This window comes from Ylistrum balloti, unplaced genomic scaffold (genome assembly GCF_031769215.1).
Source record: "Ylistrum balloti isolate Yb309-2 unplaced genomic scaffold, AGI_CSIRO_Ybal_v1 Utg370006, whole genome shotgun sequence".
Taxonomy (NCBI): Eukaryota; Metazoa; Mollusca; class Bivalvia; order Pectinida; family Pectinidae; genus Ylistrum; species Ylistrum balloti.
Window position 1 is genome coordinate 2245821 of NW_026782081.1, and position 27110 is coordinate 2272930.

The 27110-nt window shown below is 35.0% G+C and overlaps 3 protein-coding genes across 3 annotated transcripts; 1 reads left to right on the plus strand and 2 right to left on the minus strand.

Annotated features, from left to right (window-relative positions):
* Positions 1-4104: 4104 nt before the first annotated feature.
* On the plus strand, positions 4105-7550 carry LOC132548276 (failed axon connections homolog). Its single transcript, XM_060212128.1, is given in 6 exon segments — positions 4105-4209; positions 4459-4612; positions 4615-4658; positions 6427-6622; positions 6999-7115; positions 7447-7550. Coding segments are annotated over 6 exon segments (720 nt in total).
* A 2670-nt stretch (positions 7551-10220) lies between these two features.
* On the minus strand, positions 10221-16901 carry LOC132548253 (ectoine dioxygenase-like). The gene is made up of 9 exons (XM_060212099.1): positions 16883-16901; positions 15330-15411; positions 14924-15005; positions 14371-14485; positions 13879-13966; positions 13666-13756; positions 11395-11524; positions 10686-10837; positions 10221-10331 (listed from the first exon to the last, which is right to left on the minus strand). The coding sequence occupies exons 1-9, from the start codon at positions 16899-16901 to the stop codon at positions 10221-10223; spliced, it is 870 nt and encodes a 289-aa protein (XP_060068082.1).
* A 4280-nt stretch (positions 16902-21181) lies between these two features.
* On the minus strand, positions 21182-26497 carry LOC132548174 (uncharacterized). The gene is made up of 12 exons (XM_060211995.1): positions 26446-26497; positions 25721-25768; positions 25250-25335; positions 24843-24950; positions 24360-24486; positions 24066-24157; positions 23881-23943; positions 23557-23677; positions 22997-23183; positions 22529-22816; positions 21911-22492; positions 21182-21311 (listed from the first exon to the last, which is right to left on the minus strand). Exons 1-12 carry the CDS (start codon positions 26495-26497, stop codon positions 21182-21184), a joined length of 1884 nt encoding a protein of 627 aa, XP_060067978.1.
* Between the last annotated feature and the right edge of the window lie 613 nt (positions 26498-27110).

A 27110-nucleotide genomic window follows, 5' to 3' on the forward strand; every position in this document is an offset into this window, starting at 1 on the left:
CCTCCTTTTTATATAATAATTTATAATTAAAGTTTTGTTCAAACACAACAATGAAATACCAACATGTCAGCTGGTCCGAATTTATGTGACAGACATTTTTTTATATTGGTCTTGAGTGGATAAACGTCAGAACTCCGGCCCTATGTGATGAAACCACGTGACTCATGAGATCCAGCGATACCCAAGGTATTTCCTAAAAAAGTTATTACCAGTATTATTAAAAACAATTAGTTTAGTCGAATATAAACATATACTCCCAGCTTCATTTCATCTACGAAAACGAATTTTAAATAATTTATTTCATAGTCATAATGTTGACATTGGCTCCATCCTTTGTACAAATGATACAGACGTGAAGTGGAATTATCATAGTCTGAGCGTTTAAGCATGAGCAAGAAGTAGCGAGACTATAGACATGTAACTAGAGGAGTGTGCGCGTGGCTAACACAAATGTGGGGAAATTGTACGTTTAGTTAGTATGTTGGTATTATGAGACATATGTCCTGTTTGAAAATATTGTAAATACAGAACAGACCTTTCGATCTATGTTCGATGTGCATATGAAAAACAATTAATTTCCACAATTATCATTTGATTACCGACCCAGGCACAGGTCGTTTATTTCAGTCACTTTATGTGGGACCGGAATTCTGACAGTCATCGACTCCAGACCGATATAAAAATGTCGATAAAACGTCAGAATAATTCGAACTACATATCGACATAGTCATAATCCAAACTCAGAGTCATTATAACTAGGGCAAAATATGAACGGAAAAAAAAGAAAGACACGGAGATTTCTGAAAAAGTACAAGGAGAACAAGATCAGTGTTTCGGAAGAGTAATCATCTTCTTCTTCATCGACGACACCCGACTCGTATAGCTCTTTAACCAAGCCTTTGTGAAAACTGCTGACCACCATTCTTAGAACTATCGAATCTTGGTTACAGTCTTATTGTGATAACGTTTACTCAAGAAGTGGAATAAATACCATGCAGATTTTAAAGAACTCTAAGAACTTTTGTCAAATCTTCAAAACTCAAACACGTTTTTGCTACAAGAACATTTGATTTCCCCCTCCTTTGTACCACTATACACATCATGTGTTGGTTGATTGCTTTTGTTTTCATACAAGGCTGAACTTATTGAAGAACTTATAAAACAGATCACAAAACCTCGCAAACTCGTTTTTACTCTGAGATACTCTAATAACATCTTTAAAGAATTATTGACCACGTCCATTGTATATACCCATCAGAATTGAAATAACACGACATGCTCTTCTACATCTGCCGCTTTTCTCCACAACGAAACCAAAATGGACAGCTTTCTACAGCATACAGCTGTATGATAAGCACGATGAATGCAATTTCCGATTTGTGAACTTTCCGTCTCTGCTTAACAATATCCCAGCATCCATAACCTGTGGCTTTAACATGTCGCAGTTGATTCGATATTCAAGGGCCTATTTCCATTATCACGATTTTCATGCAAGAAGACTGACGGACAAACTAGTAATACAGGGTTTCAAAAGATACATGTTGCTGAAAATCATTGTCGTTAGTGATCTCATTAAGAAATATTTTATTTCTTTTTTATGTGATATGAGGCTGGACGCGTTCGATGCTCGTTAGTTTGCTTGCTGGTTACTTTGTTGTATACATTGTTCTCATTTGAGAATTTGACATTACTTGCATTTGATTGACCAAGGTTTATAGGGTGGATGTCGTCGATGAAGCATAAGACGCCTACTCTTCCGGAACACTTGGTTTTATTATCCTAGTTATTTTTTTAGAAGTCTTTATATTTTTCATTTTGTCCTGGTTTTATTGATTGTGAGTTTGGATTATGTTGACAGGTTATTATTTTCTTATTTTAAAATGACAGTTAAAAACCCTTGTTAATGTTCAAATAATCCCTTTGTAGGATAAGATTATCATTATTATCGTTACATATGGGTCCGGCGCTTATTACAACTCTTCTAAGGATTTTTGTATCGCAATTCTCCTTTAAAAATATTAGATGTTGTCAATTATGTTTGGCAATTGAGTGGAACATTAGCGTCCTTCACATATCTTGCGTAAGGAAGGCTGATGTGGGGAATCGCACACATTGTATAACCATGAAAATCACGATCTCTTTGTTACTACAACATTCGGGCAGTTGAAATTCTGTACCGCTCTTTAGATAGTAACAGGGCATATTGTGAATGTATAATGAACCTACATCAAGGTTTGTCGGGTCTGACGCTTATCACAACTCTTCTAAGGATTTTTGTGTCGCAATTCTCCTTTAAAAATACTAGATGTTGTCAAATCTGTTTGGCAATTGAGTGGAACATTAGCTTCCTTCACATATCTTGCGTAAGGAAGGCTGATATGGGGAATCGCACACAATGTATGACCATGAAAATCACGATCTCTTTGTTACTACAACATTCGGGCAGTTGAAATTCTGTACCGCTCTTTAAATAGGTACCGGGTATAATGTGAATGTATAATGAACCTACATTTAAATTTGTTACGTGATTTACTAGTGACAAATCTGCAGCTTAGACACGTTCACCACTAATCGATAAAGTTAAAGTAATTATTGATTACATAAGGTAAAAATTCACCACCAATAATTTTATCAAAAACAATAAGAATGCAAATATCAATTAGACAGAAAGAGATCTAGGACTTGTAAGTATTCTATCCAAAAATGAAGTCCATCGATATATCCCGCAATCACTAAGGAGATCTTACTCTATGATATGATTTCAAGTGCATTGTTACACAATACTGAATTAGGGAACAAACACCATTAGAGTCAGCAGAAATACCCGACTGAGTGTGAAGACCGCGTAAAAAGGTGGGTATGTAGAACGCAACACGCCTTATCACCCACAAAAGTAGGACGATTTTGGTGGAGACAAGTATTGCCAAGCAGCCAAGGTAAACAAAGATTTGGGCTACATGGTGCTATATATTCCCACCAAGTGGAACAAATAATCATATTCAGGATGGTGCGAAGGTCTCAAGTCGAGTAAGTTTTTCATTTTACACCTGGTTTTATTCTCCTTGTTCAGAAATCTCCATGTAAACGTTTCCTTTCTTCATATTTTGATCTGGTTTCATCGAATTTTAGTTTGGGTTATAGTTATGTACCGTAAGTACTTTTAATGGCATTTCACACCTTTGACTTAACATTACATATTTAAGGTTGCCAATTTGTGACTGTTTCCATCATGGCAATATCTGTTGAAGATAATTTATTAGTAATAATAAAACGGCAAATTTAAAATTTCAATATATTCATTGCAGTAATGATAACAAACACCATCAGAAAATTTTATTTTTAGATTGTTGTAAAGTGTCAATTATTCAGTTTTGGTTCTCATTGTTAAAATATACATGCTCTTAGATGAGTTTTCATTCAAATTTTATGAAACGGGACACAATTAAAAATTTGAAACGAGTTTTATAAAATTTCGTATGAAATGAAAAATAAATTTCAGACAGGTTTTAACACGGAGCTCAGAAAATTAAAATCTGACAGGTTTTAAGGTAAAGATATTGAGGACAGTGTAATATAAAAAAAATGATTCAGGGTATATCACACGAGTGACATATATTACATTAGCGAATGCACTGGATTACAGGCGGGTTATGTGATGAAAACGTCAAGAGGAATGCAGCCGGATGATTCATTACAATAAATTAAGGAAATTTCTCTCGGTAAATTGTAGGCACATGGTATAACTTTATCACACGATGGTGTCATAACATTTGTGGACGCATTCCAAAGGTGTTCATCACCAAGGATAACCAATGATACGCAACAGGCCATTAAGTTTGATAAGAGTATGTACAAAAAGTGTATTGTTCATCTTTACCTTTAAGTTTATATAGTGTATGAAATGCTACTACTATGAAAACAAAATATGGCACATAGTTAAAATCTCAGATCAAAACAAATTTATCTCCCATTAACGCACCTCCACTACAGTCTATCAGGGAATATATTTGATTTTGACACAAATTGGATGTGTATAGGAATGTGTGCATACATGTCTGATATGTATGATATTGTCTTGTACACAGGGAAGGAGGCGATGAACCCATGGTCACACTCTACCAGATAGGACGCGCTCCACATTCGCCAAGTTTAACGCCGTTTGCAATCAAATTGGAGACCTATCGTAGGATAGCTAAAATTCCATATAAAGTTGGTTCTAATGTAGTTTGGCCCAAAGTGACCATGACATTTGATGGACCGTATAACACCAATCAAAACATAAGTCTAATGTCGTTGTAGATATGATAAAAACATGAATAGTGAAATTATTTTCAAGACAGTAATATTACGAGGAATTACCATAAAATGTTATCTCGTAGTCTTCCATGTTAAAAACAGTTTTTGGCAATGTTGTTAAGGATTATCTGTAAATACTTCTGTCTCTGTCGTCCGTTTCAGAATGACCACAGAGGGAAGGCCAGTTCCAAGGGTAAAGTCCCGTGGATTTCATATAACGGGAAAGGCATTGCCGACTCGGAGTTCTCTATAGAGTTCCTGAACAAGGAACGCAACATAAATCTAAACAGTCACCTTAACGATGAACAGAAAGGAGCGTCCGCGCTTTTCAGAAGATGGTTGAAGAAAACACATACTGGTAAGTATTATCAGTATATGATAGATCTCAAGTATACATAATAGGTAAATGATGCAATGTCTATAAAACTGGTCTCTACACAGCATCTTTAGGTATCTGATACGTCTTAGAATACAGACATTGTGTTACTAATTGTAGAATTATTAAGGATGTGGTTGTCTTTGACTTATTTTGCATGGCGATGATTTAGTAAAATTTAATGATTTCTTCATAAGATTATTTTAAAGTTTTACGGTTGTGTTCCTTATGGGTACATGGTTAGTTCTCATTATGGAATGTGGTATCACTTACTTGGATTGACCAAGAGTCCCATGAAGACGCTTACTCTTCTGGGACATCTGGTCGTATTCTTTTCATTCTCCTTGTACTTTTTCCAGAGTCTATACGTAAATATTTAGTTCATATTTGACCATAGTTTTATCGCATTTGAATTTGAATTTCATGGTTGTTTTTGTAACATGCTGTCTTAAAGCTTTAGATTAATTTTCTTGATTCGATGACAAATTTACACTTTTATCATATGCTTGTCTTGTTAGAGAGCACTAACACCACCATGTAATATGATCTATTGTTACGAAATAGGATGATATTAAGTCACTAACTCGTCAAATGCCTGAAATCAACATCGAAATCAAAGAACCGAGATGACGCCAAAACAATACAAACGTTTTCGTTCGTGTGATAGAGGCATCTTAAATTCATGTTCAATTCACGTGAAATTCCTGATTTGTAATAAATTTGTATAAAATTTGGTAGTCAGCTGTAATTTTAAAATTTTCGTTTAATGTTTGTAACTTGCATGTCTCGATGTTGACCCGATAGCTTTGTATGTTTGTGTTTTGACCCAGGCAATTTTGCTTATATTGATGATGACCTTGATATCTTTTTTGTTTAGGTGTTGACACCGGTAATTAACTGTTTTGGTGTTGACTCAGATAACATCACATATTTAATTGTTGACGCTGCTAATTCTATATATGAGTGTGTGTGTGTGTGTGTGTGTGTGTGTGTGTGTGTGTGTGAGAGAGAGAGAGAGAGAGAGAGAGAGAGAGAGAGAGAGGGTGTGTTTGTTTGTGTGTGTGTGTATCGTTAACTTTGTGTTTTGATGCTGACCCTGATAATTTGGTATATTTGAGCGTCGAAGACATAAGAAAATAACTCTTTCCTCAATAGGTCGTTTTAGTTAAGTTCTGTTTTTTTGACAGTCTTGTTGTGTGTCCGTACATGAGATGCTTTTCTTTAATTCTTTAGTATTTTAGTGTTTCTCCAGCGTATTTTACTATAAACGTACCGTGTGCATAATATAGGTACTGCTTTCCTTTTTTAAGAAGAAAGTGTTATATACCAAACACCTGGTCAACATAATTAACATTATATTGTTATCTTAAATATGTCAGTTATGTGTTACTTTATGCTTTTATTAAATCTTTGACGAAGTGTCATTAAGTAGCTGTATATGTCAAATTAGTTCTTTCTTATGTAATATAGACACGTATTTCACTCATCCTTCCGCACAAATGCTTTATTTTAGTAAAAAGAAGAAACGAATTTCTATAAAATTATCTGTTTTGTGGTCATTAGCAGCTAGTATACAGCGGCTGGTTTAACACATTAGGTTTTGGATTAACGGTGTCATACCCCTTTTTTGTTTTTAACATAAAACACATCAGATATACCTAAGAACAGTTAAAATTCATATCATATTAATTTTATAAATATGAAACAACTTATCAGTGAGATCAACTTGATATGAATATTTCTTCTGACTTAAGGTTTTAGTTCTTGATCGCTGGTTGTATGACAAAATAAACGTTGCCGCCATTACCTTCGGAGTTCCTAGGTTTATGAGGTGGCTTCCGAGAAGAAGGTTCACGCGTATGGCCAAGAATCATGGAATTGGACGACATAGCCAAGTGGAAGTCGAACAAATTCTGCGACATGATGTCAACGCCATATCCGGTTATCTAGGTACAGAAATACTTAAAAAATACTGCATGGCTACAACTCACCTGATTACGTAGTTGTTGTTAGCATAAATATATCTTATATTACACAAAGAGATATGCAGCACATGTGATTGAAGCAGAAGGTAACCCCAGTAGAAATGTATAATATATTCACAATCCTGTTATAGATTTTATATTAGAATACCAAATAATAACCTGTTGTCCAGCAACCTCTATTGTGACTTCGTTTTACTAACTTATGTGTAAGTCCTGTTTGTTTTATACCATAATGACTCTTAACGTGTTTCAAGTTAAAGCAACGAAAATAGGCATCGGTTTGATATATGCATTACAGTTATAGAAACGATGTTTGCATTGCTTTGTTTTTTTTAAGTCAGGCTCAAAAAAGTTCCTGTTTGGAGATCAGATGTCCCAGTTTGATTGTGCTATCTTTGGTCAGCTAGCCGCGATGAGATATGAACCATTTGGTGGAATAGCTGGACCCATCGTTGAAGGTAAATGTTGTCTTTTGAGAAAAAAGCACGATGAAATTACAGTTTTAGATGGAGAAGGTAACTTGAAAGGGAAATAATGTGCATATGAAATTAACAACTGCAATTTTTGGTAGTGGTGTTTATTTATCTATTTATTTATTTATTTTTTTTGGGGGGGAGTGGGGGTGGTTAAAGGGATTTATGTTTTAAGACAAATATTGTTCTTTGATTTTGCTATATTTATCGACGCTTTGCGGGGTGTAAAATCTGTTCATATCATTAACATTCAAAAATATTTTGACGATACTCATGTATCGATATTCACATTCGTTGTTTCATTTTTTAATTTTAGAGTTCCCTGCTGTGTGTGCTTACCTTGACCGCATAAAGGTAGAATACTGGTCAGATTGGGACGAATGTACGACAGGTGGTGGAACCAGGAAGGCCACCAAATAAATCGTCATTATAACTAAGGCCTTCTTTACGACGGCTACCGGACATGTCGATAAAAAAAAGTCCGGAGACACTTTTTCCCTAGTATATCTCACCTACAACATACATTACCTTGATCACGTATTCGAAACACTCTCAGACTCATTTCTTAGTATAACTTACTATGTATTCTATAGATCTCCAGACTACACATCTCGTTAAGCATATGGTAACATATCTTTATATTGCAATCACCTTTGTTCGGCGACGTCCGTCTTGCGTCCGTAATTTTAAAAACGCTTTCGACTTCTCAAAATCGCCTGAACCGATTTGGATGAAATTTGGCAGAAATCTTCCATGTCCTAAGATGAACCAAATTACCGAAAGATATATGAAAGCTTATTTCATACACGTGTTGTCTTAAGTCCCTCTTCATTTTACAAATCCATTTACATTGTTTATTTATTTAATCTAAATTACATGAATTTCGACATAGTTGTATTTTCGCATACTTTCGCAAGAAATTCCTCATAACTAGTGTCGGTTAGTTTTGTAAAACGTAAGAAAAGATAATATTTTCACATACCTATAGATATGCCAGTGATTGGTAACTAGTAAGACGTCAGCCTTACAGCCGGTTTGACCACTTTTGCAACAGTTTCGATTTCTAGATGCGTTCTTCGGATTCATCTGTACAATGTATCCTATGCAATATCTCCGGTATTCCATTAATTTCATTATTTCATTAACGTCGGCAATACGTTTTCATAGATGTACATGTAAAGTAATTATAATATATATTATATAAGCCAGTACATTTTAATTAGTATCTTAACACTTGACTGCATGAATATTATTGTGAATAATTATTAACATTTTTCGTGCCGTTGAAATTTTTATAGAAACAATTACATTTGTCTTTACCTACCTGCATCAACGTCCATAGGCATTTATTCTGAAAACATTACTTCATGTTATCTGATCATTTGCAAGCGTCCTATAAAAACAGTAAATTATTCCTGTGTGGTATGGACTGAAAATGCCGCGTCAGATAAGAAAGTAAATTATTCCTGTGTGGTATGGACTGAAAATGCCGCGTCAGATAAGAAAGTAAATTATTCCTGTGTGGTATGGACTGAAAATGCCGCGTCAGATAAGAAAGTAAATTATTCCTGTGTGGTATGGACTGAAAATGCCGCGTCAGATAAGAATGTAAATTATTCCTGTGTGGTATGGACTGAAAATGCCGCGTCAGATAAGAAAGTAAATTATTCCTGTGTGGTATGGACTGGAAATATGCGTCGGATAAAAAGAATAAATTAATATTGTGTGGTATGGAGATTTCGTTGAATACTTATTCTTTTCTACCTCTTTAAAATGTCGTGCGCGATTTTAACAGGGGCCTATGAGAATGTCGGTCAGAATTGTATTGGAGTAAAAGTTATGATAACCCAAGCATGATTGGGTATATAGTGATAAGCTGTCTGTGATAATTTTATGATATTGTTTCAATCACCCTAATATTCTTTGTAAGGAAGGCTTGACTAATCCCTTTCTTTTTGTGATCGGACGAATTAAATGCCTGCTTTCTTGACGTGGTTGACACAAGTGTTGTTAATACTACCGCATGGCGTAATTCTAATTTGATATATTGTTGAAGAATGTCCTGATGAGGAAGTTTGACATATCAAGGTTTTCCTTGTCGAAATAGATTAGGCTTTGTCTCTGAACATTTTGAATTTTTGATGATTTCTGTCTAGTTGATTAAATTAGTTGGTTAAATTCTAAAGAATCACGTAAGTTACATACAAATTATTTAGTCAGTCCATCAAGACATTTTTCTGCTGTTACTTTTCCAAAAGATTAATATTACATAATGATAAAACTAAATGCGTTCGGCCGATTTAAGGTTCCATTCATACTACCATCAATTAAATCCATGAGCGGAGGTCGATACACGGTCTTATCTGGATTGGTTACAGCATAAAACTAATGAATGGCTACGATCTATTAGGATAGTATGATATGAGTGCACTTCAATATATTTTATTGATGAGTTTACCTTCATACTGCATTATCTAGTAACCTATATGTCCGTATACTTTTAGTAAGATAATATATTAATCTGATTTCTTGATATTATTTTAAGCAAATTTGATATAATTATTCATCTTTTAATTTGTTTTTATCAGAAGTGCCATTTTGTCAACTCGTTAAATTGAAACGCTTTTACATTAATGTAAATACCGAATATTAAAGAAAAACAATTACGCAACCTGTTCTTGTCTTTATTAAACTATTAAGGTTTGAATTTCATGTCGGTTCTGAATGAGTGTTTAAATTTATACTTATCATGATAAAAAAGGCTACTGTAGTTTACAAAATTTCACGTGTTTCGCTATTGATTAAAGGAAAAATTCATAAAAAATCACTTTGTTCATATAACTTTTTTTAGTATAATTTACATTTATTTTTGGATCGAAACTATCTGAACAAAATTATAGATTGCGTTTTTAATGTGTTTCCATACATACAACAAATATCAAGATTTCGGGGAAGACAAATGACATAATCACATGTATCCATTGTGTACAGTTGTTTATATTATAATAATTTATTATAGACGATTCAGATAGCTGTTGCACAGTCGTTTGCACATTTATATAGTCCAACTGGTGTTCCATTAAATTCCTGTTAATATTCTGGTTTGTGAGCCTTGACGGTTTTATCGATATCGGGATCCAGAAATTCTTTACCAGACAAGTCGAAGTAGTTGGTGCACTCTTTAATTGCCGAGTTTGGTACCTTTGATATGAAGCAATTAGAAATATATTGTCATGGATATATATACATATTTCACGTTGAAAAAAGACATTTCAAAATCGACAGCTTGGGCTCGTAACTTTGAAAACAATGAAAATGACAGATTTTTAAAAATAACATTAATTTGAACCTGTTTCTAAGTACATATTATTCATGTAATGATATGTGTACTATTTTATCATTGCCTTGTAAAGTTAAGATATCACCAGAGTTATCGCCCTTTACTCAATTTCATTTGTAATTATGCAAAAATCAAAGCAACGACTTTGGTGAGAAACGGTATATTCTTTCTACTTCTATTGAGCACACCGAGATGAAATGGCCGAGTATACATACCTTTTCCAGCGGCGTGTACTGTGGATGATGATGAGGGTACAATGCGTCGTTGGACTTGAGGTTGTACGAAAACAAGAGTACCCAACGGCGGGTATCACTATTGTTAACGTCGCTGGTGTGGAGCAAATTACAGCTGAAGAATATTGCGTCACCTGTAACAAAACAATGTCATATAAAACAAAAAACGACACATATCATGGAGTCTACTTGATATGACGAAAAGTCGTTTATGTTTATTTATGATGGAAAGATGTCATTAGAAAATGAATCTTAATGTTTGGAAAATCTCTAATTGTATGTTATTGTTTTCATTTATATACATATTTATATATTACAACCGTTTATATATTACAGCTGTTTATATATAACAATCGTTTATATATTACAACCGTTTATATATTCAGAAGAACGAAAATAAAATGCTGCGCGATTTGCCCACTTAAGATGGAAGATGAGGCATGGGCTGCGTTTTAGTATATGTGTTTACCAAATTAAGCTTAAATTGTTTATTGTATGGCAGTTACTATACAGAAGCCGATACATTTATTTTATGATGTATCGTCAAATATGTGCTTTGTAAAATGGAAACGGTTTTGAAATGATATCGTAGAAACAAAGAAATAAGCCAGATGCGAATCGAACTACACGGAAGATACCAGAAAATTTTATATAACACAAAATGTGAACCATTGACCAAAATGTGTTGTACCCGGGTTCATTTCTACATATTCCAAGGGACAGATTCGCTTGATGTCTTTAACTCTGTCTAGGTCGGCTTGGTGTTGTCCTCCCTGAGGTAAGTGATCGATACGACCACATTTGTGGGAACCTCGCAGGATCTGCAAATATATCAAAATTATGTGACAAATTTACATACTAGGTTAACGCACTAATCAACTAATGTTTGTTACAGTTAGGTATACTGTAAATATACTTGGTATGTGTTCACCGACCAACAGTGTTCAGCCCGAAATATTAAACTGGTAGGTATGTTGCCAAGCAGAAAAAAATCGCTGGTAGTTAAAAGAAACAATTTCGGATTTGCCCTTTCAATTGGAAATGATAAATAACCGTATTGGAATTTGTTGGCTTTACTTTTTTCCCCGTTAAATAATTAAACCTCTTACAAGTCCTTTATGCTTACATATGGTTTTATTTGTCATTCATAGAAAGTATGTGTGCTGTTATGCATCACGTGGTCAGTGGTTTACTTAAAGTGTACCCTGAGAGTAATTTTATATTTAGATATAATGTTAAGAATGCCGTAAAAATAATAATAATGAAAACCCCGTCAAAATCCGTTGCCCCAGTGTCGAGTTATTAAAGCTCAAAGTTGTCGATTTTCACCTGTCCGCCCAGACCTAATCAGCCGAATCGTCATTTCCGCGGAATCGAGGCTCTTCTACTCGTGACGTCATAAGTTCAACAGAAATGGCAGTCAACATGACTGACAGTGGCAACGACACCGCAACTGAGAGCGATTTGAGCATGAGTTTTGAGGAATCTGATTATGGTGTGAATGATATGTCTGAATTGATTGGTACGTACTTCACTGGGTCTCACCAGTAGTCGTGAAAGTAGTCGAACAGTGAATCGTCGTTTCAAAGAAACAAAATAAAATTGGGTGTGATTTTGGACTAATTTTACTATCTTCAAGTCTCGATTCACAATTTCTGACGTCGGGAAATCGCGTTTGTGCAAGACTATGCATACATTCACGAGGTGTCGGGAATTTTCTTACCGAAGAAGTTTCGTCCGAGGGGAATTTTTCTTTCCAGGGAATTTTCGTAGCACTATGGATATATATAGATAGGGTGTCAACAACCAATTATAACACCCTCCGCTGTGTTAATAATAAAAATTTGATGTTTTAGAAGTTTAAACAATTATTTGACTGGTTTTCACCCTGGCACTGGTACGCGTCTGTTGTTAGCCGATAGGCGTGTCGCCTCACAGGTGTCACAATTGTTTTTTCCAGCCACGGAGGTGCTAATTACCTAACCTGGCACAGGTGTGATTATGAGTTTAGATGACATCTCTACACTGTGAACTGTGTTTTCAAATCAAGATTGGTGATCTTATTGTTATTTTTACGATCGCAAAATTAATAACTAAACAACATCGTCTGCTGGAAGATCTAAAAACCAAATACACCTTATACAAACAACATACACACATAACCTATTCTATAAATTCTAATAATTCTATTCTATACTATATAATAGTAGTATGAAAATTCTCGGGGTGAAAATTCCCGTGACCCATTCACGACTAGGCCTTCTCCGAATATTAGGCGTTCACGATTACGAAGGAATAATATTCCTATGACCGCCCAAGTCATAGGCTAGCCTATCAATTTAAAATGTTTAGTTGTAGAATTAATAACAAAATATCAACCTAACAAATATACTTTTAATTAAACAAAAATCAGTTTTATTTATCGACGTCATGCATCGACACCCCATCCGTGTTAGTGTTAGGACAACCATACACACCGCTTCCCTCCTCGATAGGAAGCCATTTTAGCGGATTTAAGCGCTAATTCACCGACCCCTCGTTCACTACCTTAGATATTGCGAAGATGTGAAGTACTTTCACGTAAATAAACAAAGAAATTACCACGGAAAATTCCAAAATAGATCACAATCATATGTAGCACAGTAAAGACAATATGGCTGCATCAACAAAAGCGTTGAACTTAGGACGTCACAGGTTTGGGTGCCCGAAAACGAGGTCAACGCCTCTCAGCCAAAGGTGTGTTTTTCAGAAAAGTCGCAATTTCTCAGTAACGGAACATTCCACGGCATTCGCGTTTCGGCATAGTGTATTTTATGTGCAGAACTATTTTTCAAGGTCAACATAGCTGACCTCTCAGGGTACACTTTAAGTATACAAATTAAAATCATAATGGGAAAATATGTCATGGTGATGCACTTAAAGACAGCTATATGTAATGAATTGACTGGACGCGAAACAATACCTGTAGGCAACCATTAGCCTTGTCACACTTGTCCACAGCAATAAAGGCCGTCAACAGGTCAGGAAATAAAATGCTGTTCTGGTACCAATACCTACATATGTGAAATAATAACCTATACTAGTATTGTGTCGAGAAACTTATTCGTTTTTATCATATAGTCCTCAGACAAAATTTGTCTTAATTTCAAATAGATATTACAGAAGTGTGATTTACCCGTAGTCCTGATGCCATAATAAACCTCCCCCAGTACGTGCGTCCTTTTGTACAAACTTGGCATGATAGTGGTAAATCTCTCCTCCTCCTAATAACTGAAAAAGGGGCAGATTTTCTAGAATTCAATAACGCTTTTTTATGTCTGCAGAAACCGAATAAATCTTTCCACATTTTGAAGATATCATTATCTTTTATTGTCAAAAATTGTACAGAAAAAGAGAAAAAGGAAAATAAAATATGAAAAGTATACTGCTTTCAGTCATTATATTCTGGTAACGTCTTAGATACGTAAACAAATAAAAAGAGAAGAAAAGGCAAAACAGGTTGGAACTCTCCTCAGATGAATAACATTAAATCGTTTTACCTCTCAGCAAGCGCTCAGATATTGCCCATTACGTGATGAAAAAAATACCAGAAACCGGTATTTGTGGTTCATGTGTTAAAGATTGTTTTTTATGAAACTGAAGCGCATTATTAAGAAAACACGACTACTCACCTTTTCACTGGTATTTACGACTTTCTCACTTCTAGCAACCATTCCAGTGACGTCATTTCCGGGATGCCCCCAAATTACAAATTTGGGTTCTTTTCCAGTTCCGTCGGGTAACTATATAAATGAAAGCGTAATTTCGTGACAAGATGCCTAAACATTGTACTCTAGTTATACATATAAGATAAATTTCCAATGATAAAGATCCTAGTCCAATAGGTTTAAAAGTAAAAAGGATTAATTCGTAGTCGTAAATGCCTGCTAATAGCACGAATAAAATCATCAGCGTTTGAATATCAATTCAGTATTTCAGGGACCTCCATTATATCTTTCTTTTGATTATAACTTGCACTCATTTTATCGACTTTGAATTAAAATAATTCATTTTATTGACATGTAGGTTTTTTTTGGGTACTTTGGGCATATTTTGGCCAATATAGGTTTTGGGAAGCCCTCATCCAAGTCTATACATGACCATAAATAATATTTTACGTTGCCTGACAATGCAGTTCACAACTCAGTGAAGCATTGCTGACGAGTGTTTTTATGACATACCCCGTATCCATATTTGCTTCTCATTTCAGAATCTTCCAATACTTTCTTCACTTTGCTCATTTCTTCACTGTCAAGGAATCCGCTGACAATATACATCAAGATAATATTATCGTAGAAAGATTACATGCATGTTTCATAAAAATGTCATGATAGGGTATTTTTGAGTTTTCATTGGCTGCATGTTTGTTTGACAGAGGAAGTTAACAACAGAATATTGACAGATCGCACATTTATAACAAAAAGCGACATAAAAGTTATATTTAGTTCGTGTCAAATCCATACCATGTTAGATGTGCTTGTAAATCCAAGAATTCCCCAGGTAATGGGCAGAAGCCCAAGTTACCATCTGAGAGTTATCTAAGATTAACATATTTATAACGTAGATTTTGATGTCGTAGAAACTCACCGAATCATAATATATCCATGCTTGTTATAATCCGCTAGCATTTGCTCCGTCACCTCGAATTTATCAGGGTCATACTGATACTCTGAAATGTACGAATACCTAGACTAAAGAACACTAGTTCTACAAACCGAGGCGAACACAGGAGGACTTAATAATGAACCAAACTTCATCTTAATCTGTTTCTTCCTTTCAGTAATGCATTTTCATTTATCTGATAATTTTTTAAGAACATCAAGTATATATACGAATACAAACGTTGGGTGTACGTAACAGCGAACCTCTGGAACTTAATGTTTCCCAGCAGTGACTTCCACCCGCGATCTCGAAGACTGACCAAAAGACACACATTTAGCATTCGATACAGTATGATTTATTAAAGAATTAATTATTTTCATATTCCACTATGAATTAACTTATTACATTAAAATTTATAGAATTAATTATCTTTTTAATTATGTAACGGATGCACAACGCATCTACTGGTAAAACATATATATAGGTGTATCTGCTTGTGTGTGTGGGGAGGAGGAGAGTAAATGATTTGCACGATTTGGGAGTATATGAAAAGACCTTTTCAGAAAAAAATGCACCATATTACATCTCTATAGATATGAACAGTTACCGCGGACAAAAGTGTCATGTTATACTACAGGATCATTTATGATACTTGTAACAAAACATTACAATACTAGGTCTACTTTAATTGTAGACAGATACATAAATCAGAAAAATCTGTCTGTAAGCTTTCACACACTTGCTCTTCAAGAACCCTGTTCTTGTTTTTTCCCTTTCATATCCAATACTGGCAGAAAATGAATAATTTTGTGTTGATGATGGTGTCAGAGAGCCAGTGATGAATTCAAGCAAAGCTTTGGTAAATCATTAGCTTGAGATAAAAGTGTTTCATGAAAGGTTAATGAAAAAGGCCAAAATCCTGGATTATTATCCAAGGAACTGGATTTAGGCAGCCTTCCTCGCCTGAGGAGTGTTAGATTGACCCTGTATTACCAGTGCATTGACCTGATGGCAGTGATCTGGATAATATAACTAGATTTTTCTGGTTATATAACTTAAAGATAAATTTCAGCACACCTTATCTGAAGCAGAACGATAACTAACTGAAAAACAGTCTTCACGCCATTAAAACACAATCAAAGGTACTGAGACATTGTAATGTATATGACTTTGCCCTATCAAGGCAGCGAGCGCCCATGACCTCAGTGACAAGATTGTTACAGGTTGAATGTCGTGCTGTTACGTAACATACCACAACAGTAAACAAATCACTCCCGAGACGCTGCTTCAGTGGCATAATCTGACATAAGAGTTTACCGAGAAATAAAACATTTGTTTTTATTCATTGCTTGTAACATTGCAATAAACGTTTATTCAACAATAACCAAACGTTCCCGGCGTATAATATCGGTTCAACTGTTTATGTTGGAATTATCTTAAAAGCAAATACATTTAGAGAAGAGAGGTTTTAGTGATTCATTTACTCAAATTGGTTATAATTATCTTGTCATATAAAGTCACTAGCATTACATATTTACCTGCACTAGTCAATTCCATCATTTAAATTTTAACAGCGGACGATTGTACCTAAAACAAAGAATGTATATATAGTCCAGTCAATAAAACAGGACAAAATTGCAACCGTAATTATCTTTTGTTTTTCATCATGGCCGGAAATTATGTAATCACAAGAAAAATAGTTTACCGAAGCGTAATATCTACATGGATAATACAGGACATTGTGTTGATAACATTGCAAGACAGTACAAAATGAAATAGATAAATCAGTAGTACTTATTGCATAGAAAACATACTGCGCCATGAATATTGCTTTAAAAACATCCAAATTGTTCTATAATCTGGACATAATGTCATTATGAATACTAGCTAAGCATAAATGCATTATCTTATACTATGTGTCTTGCAATTTCTGAAATGAGGGATTTTGCTTTCATACATTAAAAGTTCAGAGTTGGCATGTTTGTATGATTGAGAGCTATTATCAGCCAAAATAAAGCGATATTCCAATTTATCCTGATTATATTTAAGCTGTGCTTAAGCAGAAATAACATTTTGTACAAGAAAATAAATGATGGAGTCGGGTTGTTGAAATCACTAACTATTGCAAATTTGAGCGCACCTTTAAAAGTAGCGACGTCCATCATTTTGAACAACATGAATGTGTATATTTGTTTTATCTAATTGTTAAATTTTTGGAATTTCCATGATAAAATTGCCCTTATGTTTATGATAAGTTATGGTTTATGTGATATTTTCTATTTAAAATCCCTTTTCTCTTTAAATACAGTACAGATACAGTGTGAGGTGTTATTATGTAATTTTGAATAAAATCAAACAAAATCACGGTTACAATTGCTTTTCTAGCAATATCATCATGGCATGACCTGCACGAAATATACATTTTTGTTATTCAGGTCCATTTGTACTGTTTGGGGCGAAATTGCATGTGATGAATCTTTCACCAGGAGGGCTATCTATGGGAGCCCATCTTACCATAATCATCATTTTCAATAAGTGGTTTACCTAAACAAATGGATATGTAATGCTTTTATGCATTTGCTTATTCTAATTCAAATTACAGGTTGCAAAAAAGTTATTTCGTTCGAGTTGAAAAAAAATCAACACTAAAATAGCACAGAGGGTATTTGATGGCCAATATTTTGTTTTCATCTGAATGTACCATTGGTCATGTATGGGAATTGAATTGAATGATATATAAAGAAGCTTGATAGACTCTCAAAATGTTGTTAAAATTAATAGTAGCTTTTTATATTAAAAAAAAAACACTGCAAAAGTGTCTCAGTCATATTTAGATTTATATGCAATACTACAAGCAAAATGTTTAATTATCAAAAGTTTATATGCTAGTTAATTAAATTATTAAAAAAAATTGTGCTAGACATAAGTCAGATGTTTCATCATAATGTATCTGCCAGAATTAATTTATTACTGACATCTACTGTGATCAATTTTGTATTGGCCAGTGGCCAGAGGCATTCTGTCATTGCTGATCTACTACACATGTTCATGTATTTAATTCGTTCCCTGGTCATTACCCGAGGCCTATCTTAGCAGTCTGTATGAAGGTCAGCCTTATCTTGTTGTAAACAGCAAAATCTATTGACATTTATGTGTCACAAACTCATATATTATTCAATCCTTGATAACCTGTGTAATGTGTAATATTACTTTATTAACAATTTTAGTATAAATACGACCACATTTCTAGCCAGTAGGTATCGGTTCCTAAAGGGAAGAGCGGAGGCCAGACAGGTGAAAGGCTAGTCTCCAATGGCGGGACGCCCGCTCGCTCGAGCTGTTGCCCGAGCAAGAACATCGGTAAATGATGATTATTGTAGGTAGTTTACATGTATATTGTATATAAATTCATGCAGAGATTATAATACATCCAACAAGAACTGGACTTTTTCATTACCAGCTCTACGATTTCTACATCGGATGAAACATTTCACAAGTTTTCATTATAATATTTTGTTCAATATGCATGTGCGGTCTTCATTTATAGTTGATTTTATAATATTGTTTGATACAATGAGAAAACGTCATACTCCAAATGTCGTTAAATAGGCATTTCCCCCTTTTACCTAAAGTTTGATTTCGATAGACATTTTTTTCTGCTTCAAATATTAAAAAAAGTCTGTTGCAAGTATTTTCTGTTTTGGTTGTAATGATATACAGTTTGTATGATTTGAAAGGGCTTGTACAAAGAGTCCACGAGAGCAGTGATTTGTGTGTCCATGCTAATGATAAACACCTGTAAGAGGTTTATCGGGGACAAACATTTGCTAAACAAACAATTTACTTTAACTTGCTTGAGCGTGATTTCTAAGCAAATATAACATATTCAATATTTAAGTGTTAGATTTAATTAAATACCTTTGAGTAATTCTATAATTCCTAGCAGACCTTAGCGATGCGTCCCAAGTCTTCAAATATTGATCACACCCACTTCGATCTCGTGTTCTGTAGGCTTGGATATAGCTGTGCAAATCGGAGTCACAGACATACTAGAGTGAAGTTATTACACCGATATCTGTGTATAACTGTATGCGCTGCTTCCTCACGTGGCTCGGGTGTATATATTTACCTACGTAGAACATGTTTAACATCGCCATAGCGATGATGAACAGTGACGAACACCTATTAGTGCTTTACGCAGAGTTCTGAATACTAACGACGGTGTTGACTGCGACCGCAGGCAAAATACCAAAACATCAATCTTCATCATTCGAGATTTTCCTCCCCATATTTTCATCAACCTGTATCTTTTGAAACAATGTGTTGTGAATTTGTCGGTCAGTTGAAAACATTTTGCATGAAAATCGTGATTTTGGGACCAGGTCCCGGATTTTCCTATTGTAAATATTCCATTCTAAAGAGCCATATTCATGTAGTCTCAATATATACTGTTTACATATTCAAAGGTATATTCTCAATATAACGATTTTCGTTCAAGATGTCGGCAAACTCACCGCGCATGGTTTCGATTGATGCAAGTTGATAAAAATGATGGAGAAGTTTTATACTCATCATAATAACTTCATTGGAAAATATTCCATTTCCTTATGTGAAATGGAATAGGCCATATTTGAAGCTCAATACGATTATGATTAAGATGAAAACCACAAAACGTCCCGATCATTTTCATCAATTTTAATCTCTCTAATCTACCAGGTCGTTATCGCTGTCTTTCTTGGAAATCGTTTTATCAGGAACATGAAAATAATTATGTTATTCATATGTTATTCATACGACTTCATGAGAAATGTCAGTTTTGGCTGCATTGTAGAAGAATGTTTTTGCTTGTTGGATTTAAGACCCTGTGAATAGTCAGAGTCATTTTAGGCGATGTCCGCATGTAGTATCTGGTTGCTACCTAATCGTTTCCTTCGTTTGCGTCTCTTCTAGGTATATCAGATGAACTCTTTCAAAGTTTCAAAAAAAATTACAAATATAATATAAATATTCGATAGAGTTGGCAAGGTAATTGTGACCCTTTCTTAATTAACTTAAATTAATAAATTAAGTGCCGTCTTTCCTAAAATGCCATAATGAAAATGTACATATCCTTGTCATTAAGATACCATATCCTAGTATATAATTTATTCTTAACAAATGAAAGTTAATCTATCAGTCAACCGTCTACTATATTATAGATAGCCATATTTGTTTTGCATTCGGATCTCTCTGATTCTATTGTGTATTAATTACATCCGACAAGTAAAATCCAGAGAAATTTACACTCGGTTACTTGTATTTGTGTCACGTATTTGATTGCTTGATTGCTATGATAAATAGTTAGAAACTGTGGAGCTTCAAGAAGAGCAATTTTACTTCTCCCACAAAACGGTTGTTCTCTTATAACCGGATATTCGACATGATTACGTGCAATTTCATTATGGAATCAGCTGCAGAGGTAACTATCTAATAACATTTTTATAAACAGATAATTACTCTTACTTAGATTTCATCACTACATTATAGTTCTAGTCCCCACTATTCGCCAATATTCTCCATTTGACATATATTTAGTCATATCTTAGGTAGATAGGATTTCAATATAAATTGTATTTGATGTTCTCACCCAAATTCGCCAATAAACCCCAACAATAGCTAATCCACAATGTAAAAGTTTAAATGCAAAAGTAAACATTAGATAATGTTAATCAATATCCATTAAAATGGCCATAGTATGGCAGCAATTCATCTCAAACATATCGGAGATTTTTTTTACATTTCAGCACTACTCTTGAAGGTGGAAGAACGTATAAACTCGCATGGTTAGCTCTTAATATCTAAGCTTTACACAAACCACAAAAGTTTTTACAGTATGCAACCGCTAGAGTATGAACAGAACAGATGTGGATTTCTGCCATGAACTCGCAACGAATCCCAGGTTTGTCACTACACGACTGCACGACACCTTAAAAAAAAATATCGTCATAGACAAAACTAATTTGATGACAACGCACAGTAAACGTAGAAATCTGTACCCAACAGGTTAATTTTAACCAATTTTGCATCACTGAAACGTGTATACCGTATAGATAGTAATTTCCAAGGGTCAAAATTATCACGATTTCCTTTAAAAACAATTCGAATTATAATTTAACCGAATGCGATCTGGACCATAAAGAACACGTTAATGCTCTGCCAAATGGCAAATTATAACCTGATATACGATATCTATAGGCTATCTAAACATTTTAATTTTTTAACACTTATTCCATGAAATCTTTGCTCAATTGATGAATATTTTGTTCTAGTTATTGAAAAATTATTGTCATAATCCTTAAATAGCCCTAGCTATGCGAAATGAACCATGGCGTTTAAAATTGACACATGCAGATTACATATGTATACATATATATATATACATACTCGGTGACATTCCTGATGGAGAAGTATATGTTACTGGTGCAGGCGTCGGCGAAGTAGGTCTGGAAGAAGTATTAATAATTGGACCTGGAGAAGGTGGAGTTGGTTTAGGTGTAGTTTTGGTAAATGGAGCTGGTGTTGGCGGAGTTGGTCTAGGAGTGGTATTGATAACTGGAGCTGGAGTTGGTGGAGTTGGTCTAGGAGTGGTATTGATAACTGGAGCTGGAGTAGGTGGATTTGGTCTAGGAGTGGTATTGATAACTGGAGCTGGAGTAGGCGGAGTTGGTCTAGGAGTGGTTTTGATAACTGGAGCTGGAGTTTGAGGAGTTGGTCTAGGAGTGGTATTGATGACTGGAGCTGGAGTAGGTGGAGTTGGTCTAGGAGTAGTTTTGGTGAATGGAGCTGGAGTAGGTGGAGTTGGTCTAGGAGTAGTTTTGGTGAATGGAGCTGGAGTTGGCGGAGTTGGTCTAGGAGTGGTATTGATAAAAGGAGCTGGAGTTGGCGGAGTTGGTCTAGGAGTGGTATTGATAACTGGAGCTGGCGTAGGCGGAGTTGGTCTAGGAGTGGTATTGATAACTGGAGCTGGAGTTGGCGGAGTTGGTCTAGGAGTGGTATTGATAACTGGAGCTGCAGTTGGCGGAGTTGGTCTAGGAGTGATATTGATAACTGGAGCTGGAGTTGGCGGAGTTGGTCTAGGAGTGGTATTGATAACTGGAGCCGGGGTTGGTCTAGGAGTGGTATTGATAACTGGAGCTGGAGTTGGCGGAGTTGGTCTGGGAGTGGTATTGATAACTGGAGCTTGAGTTGGCGGAGTTGGTCTAGGAGTGATATTGATAACTGGAGCTGGAGTAGGTGGAGTTGGTCTAGGAGTGGTATTGATAACTGGAGCTGGAGTAGGCGGAGTTGGTCTAGGAGTGGTATTGACAACTGGAGCTTGAGTTGGCGGAGTTGGTCTAGGAGTGGTATTGATAACTGGAGCTGGAGTAGGTGGAGTTGGTCTAGGAGTGGTATTGATAACTGAAGCTGGAGTAGGCGGAGTTGGTCTAGGAGTGTTATTGATAACTGGAGCTTGAGTTTGCGGAGTTGGTCTAGGAGTGGTATTGATAACTGGAGCTGGAGTTGGCGGAGTTGGTCTAGGAGTGGTATTGATAACTGGAGCTGCAGTTGGCGGAGTTGGTCTAGGAGTGGTATTGGTAACTGGAGGTGGAGCAGGTTTAGTTAGTCTAGAAACAATCGATGATAATGGTGCTGGAGATGGGGGAGTAGGTACAGGAATTCTGTCCACCTCAGCTCTTGGTGTTGGCGTTTTTGGCAAGGGTGGTGCACGCGAATGAGGAGTCGTCGTTGTTGGGACTGCTGTTGAAAATTTGAACATTTCTGTCTCCCGACATGTCTGTGGGTTTGCTGATGTAGCGGTGGCTAGATGAAATGAGAAAAATATTTGGTATCACTCGTTAAGCCCATGAAAACAACTACAATTATGTACAATACAACAATGCGAAATGAAATGGTATATTGTTTTGCGTACATGTTGTTATTAATACCCAAATGACATATCGATGGAGTGTTGTGCATCAAAATATTGTTATAGATTGTATTTAACTTGTACATTGAACATGTTTGATTACAACATATAAAAAATTCATGAAGACTGATTCAAGTTTTAAAAAGGATATTTCACCTGCAAACAGCAAACCTCATTTATCGTGATTTTAAGAGATATTAAATTACTACAAGGGATACTTCACCTGTACGTGGATTGCCGAATATATTGTTTCAAAAAATACTTTACCTGGAGGCGGTGTACCATACATATTCTGATTGTTACACAAAGGGCCCTTGCAACATCTTGTCATCAGGACATCACCGTTACGTAGTCGTTTCCTCCTACTTCCGCTGACGACGTCACACACCTTTTGAATGGGTGAACATTATTTGAATCACTAATTTACATATGCCTAATTCATATGTATGAGAATACAGACAGTTAATATAAGTTATTCTTGCGTAGAGATTAAGACATCTTGAACTATAGTGATATAATTACTGTTAGTAGATATTGGGTCTTGATCTTAATATTTGATGTCGAGATTTTAATCACTTAGCAACACCATACCTTTTTGGAGAGGCATTCTAATTTCATACTGGCATCAGGGTACAGTAGTGACGAAGAACACATCTGAAAATAAAAGAATATTATTGGTGTTGGAAACTTCAGCTTGGTACAATTATTTACATTATGAGCATATTTTTGTTTCAGCTTTGGAACTAACAAAATGTGTTTAATGAAGAATTATCTACCTGATCCTGACCGCATTGCTTGATCGTTGTGCAGTTTTCTACTGTGGCGGCATTGCTACATGTTAGGCAAAAACGGTTCCAGGGGTCACTCTCTAAATCACAGAAAATATTATCGACAATTTACCACTCTCAACGCATAATTTATTATCATTACATATGGAAGAAGAAGAAGAAGAAGAAGAAGAAGAAGAAGAAGAAGAAGAAGAAGATATGTTATTCCTCGCAGTAACATACATTAGTGAGATATATGTAAACAGATGATATATGATGCATAAGGTCGATAATGGTACGCACCTGTTGAATGGAAACCTTGTACATTACAAACGTGAGATGAACAGCAGTGATGGTAAGTACGAACGCCGTCATAACCATTGGCTACGGCTTGCATGACATCACCATTACAGTTCACCTCCGTGCAACGCTTCGGCAATGATAAAATACCAAATAGTGTTTATTAGATATTAATTTATTAGGTCTAACTGATCTCTTTCTGCAATTTTTCCTGTTTTATCATGCCTTATGATTTCTTTAGATCGCAAACCGTATTAATCTGTGCCGACTCAAAAACTCTGCTGACTCCTAAACACATATTTTGTTGAAGATTTACAGTACTTCATATACATATTATTATGTCTACTTTTTCATATTTGTATTTGGTATGTTGTATTCTAGAACTCAGCACTTATAACATTCATAATTTAATGTACTTAACTACATATGACACGCAGCACTTCTACAGAAAGAGGAAATAATATCAGTAATGTCATGAAGCCTTACCTCCGATTCCTTACAACCAGCACTGTAAAGGATAACCTCCGCTCTTTGCTGTCCTGAAGAATTATGATCTGTCCCATTTAGAACTGATAATCTTTCAACGAAGCAGACCTATTGAGGAAATCAAATAGCGACATCTTTATATTAGCCTGATGCCTTTCCTGTTTTCCCCTACCTTACTACAGAGTCTAAAGCAAAGAACCATATCTTCACCTCCATATCAGTATACAATAGAAAACGCTTGTATGCCTTCACCATTACTATCTTTAGCATTCAATTAGTCAATTTGTTTTCAGAATGTGATCAGAGTATTTTCTATTCACTGTAATATAATTAACAGTATTTCTATTGTCTTGGAATAGCACAACTCTGAGTGGCAAAAAAGGACTAGTGTCAGTCAAATAACGCACCTGGTTATTTCTACAAGTTACAGTCGCATTGCAGTTATCCAGGGACGTGACTTTATCACACTGTAGACATGTGACTGGATCGGTGGCTGGATACATCCAAAAGGACCACGCAAACATACAAGAAACAATAATGTTCAGTGACATTCTATTTTGGGAGTTAAATCTAAAATTTTAAAGATTTCTCTGCGAGCATTAACGTATGATTGACATTCAAAGAGTTGATAGGCATTCTCAAAGATAAATCCCTATCTAAGACAAATAAAACCTGAGCTAAGTTTATACAGAAAACATCATCAACGTGTTGAAATTGATAACTTATTTATTATTCAAGTGGATTAAAGTAGTACCGTTTGGTTAAGAATAAAATATAATGGTATAAGATTACTTGGAAAATAGTTTTTCATTATTATCATTCTTTCGGATACATTCTGATATTATGATAAGTGTGACAGGTATGAATGCTGTATCTACCTTGTAATACTTGTATCCAATAACAGGACAGTACCGCGACCAGTATAACTACAATAGAAGCAGAATCAATTAGATAATTAGCGTATGTACAACAGGCGTGATGTCATACGTAGTATATATATTATTAAAATATTTAAATATAATGATAAAGAGACATATTTTTTGTTTGTTAGTTATAGATTTTATATGAAATTGATTAGCAGGAGATGCAATGTAAATGTGTATTTTCTTGCTTTGCAAAATAAGCGTATTCACCAAGTTTAATAAACATTTTCAAGTGACAAATGAGAAAATCATGTTATTGTATTCTATTTCTGCAATGACCTAGGGAAAACAAAACCTATCACAGAAGATGATAATATTATTGGCACTTTTTTTCCAAGCGGTGTAGATATTTTGATATTTTCCAGATGTACATATCAACTCCTTATAAACACATGCAAAAAGTAAACACAACAAACTTGATGTCACATGTAGTCACTAGACTTCCGTGTGAATGTGCGTAACCAACAATAAACAATAGATAATAAATACGATTTTTTATAGCAATTATCTAAATCGGTCAATATGTTAGATAAACGATCAACAGACACTATGGTATTGTTCTCATAAAACCACCTGATATGCAATCGTGTACATACACGTTCATCTAATAGCAGATAACTAATACCGAGATCATCTGTAGGGTAATAACAATTCTGGTTGTTAAATCAATAAAGACTCACCCTTAACGTTTGAAAACACGCTTCCATTTTCGTTTGAACCGCGCGACACCATTCTGGAGTAATCTTAGTTCAAAGGTCGGTTACACGTTATGAAAAAGTCCCACCAGTTCCCTGGGCTTCTAATAGAACAACACAATTCGAAACACAAATTCTCAAACAGAAGGGAATGTGCAAACATAACAAGATATTATATCATAATAACAATTGATGTACATATTGTCAATTAATCTACGAAGATATCTTAACTAATGTTTTAACATTCTGGTGGTCTATATTAAACGGTCCAATCACTCATTTAAATGATCAAATTATCAAAATGTTAAATATCCGAATAAAGTTTGTCTCCAAGAAAACTAAAATGTTGACGTTTTCATGAATTAATTCCTCGATATGATAGTTTGTCTGTCAACCTTCAGAAGAGAACAAAATAGTGTTGAATATCGCATCCATCATTCATTTTAAATGCTAATGCTGGATTTGATTTCTCTTTCATTAGGAGGTTAATAATGAATGAAAATTAATTTGGTTGCCCATAAATAGTACACTGTGAAAGTATCGGTCAGTTCAAGTATAGCAATAGTCAAAGATCAGGTTGAGCGGGAAAAGACTGGACTTCAGTTTATCACTGATTTCACATCCGGGAATGACGTTCCATGTCTTAAAAA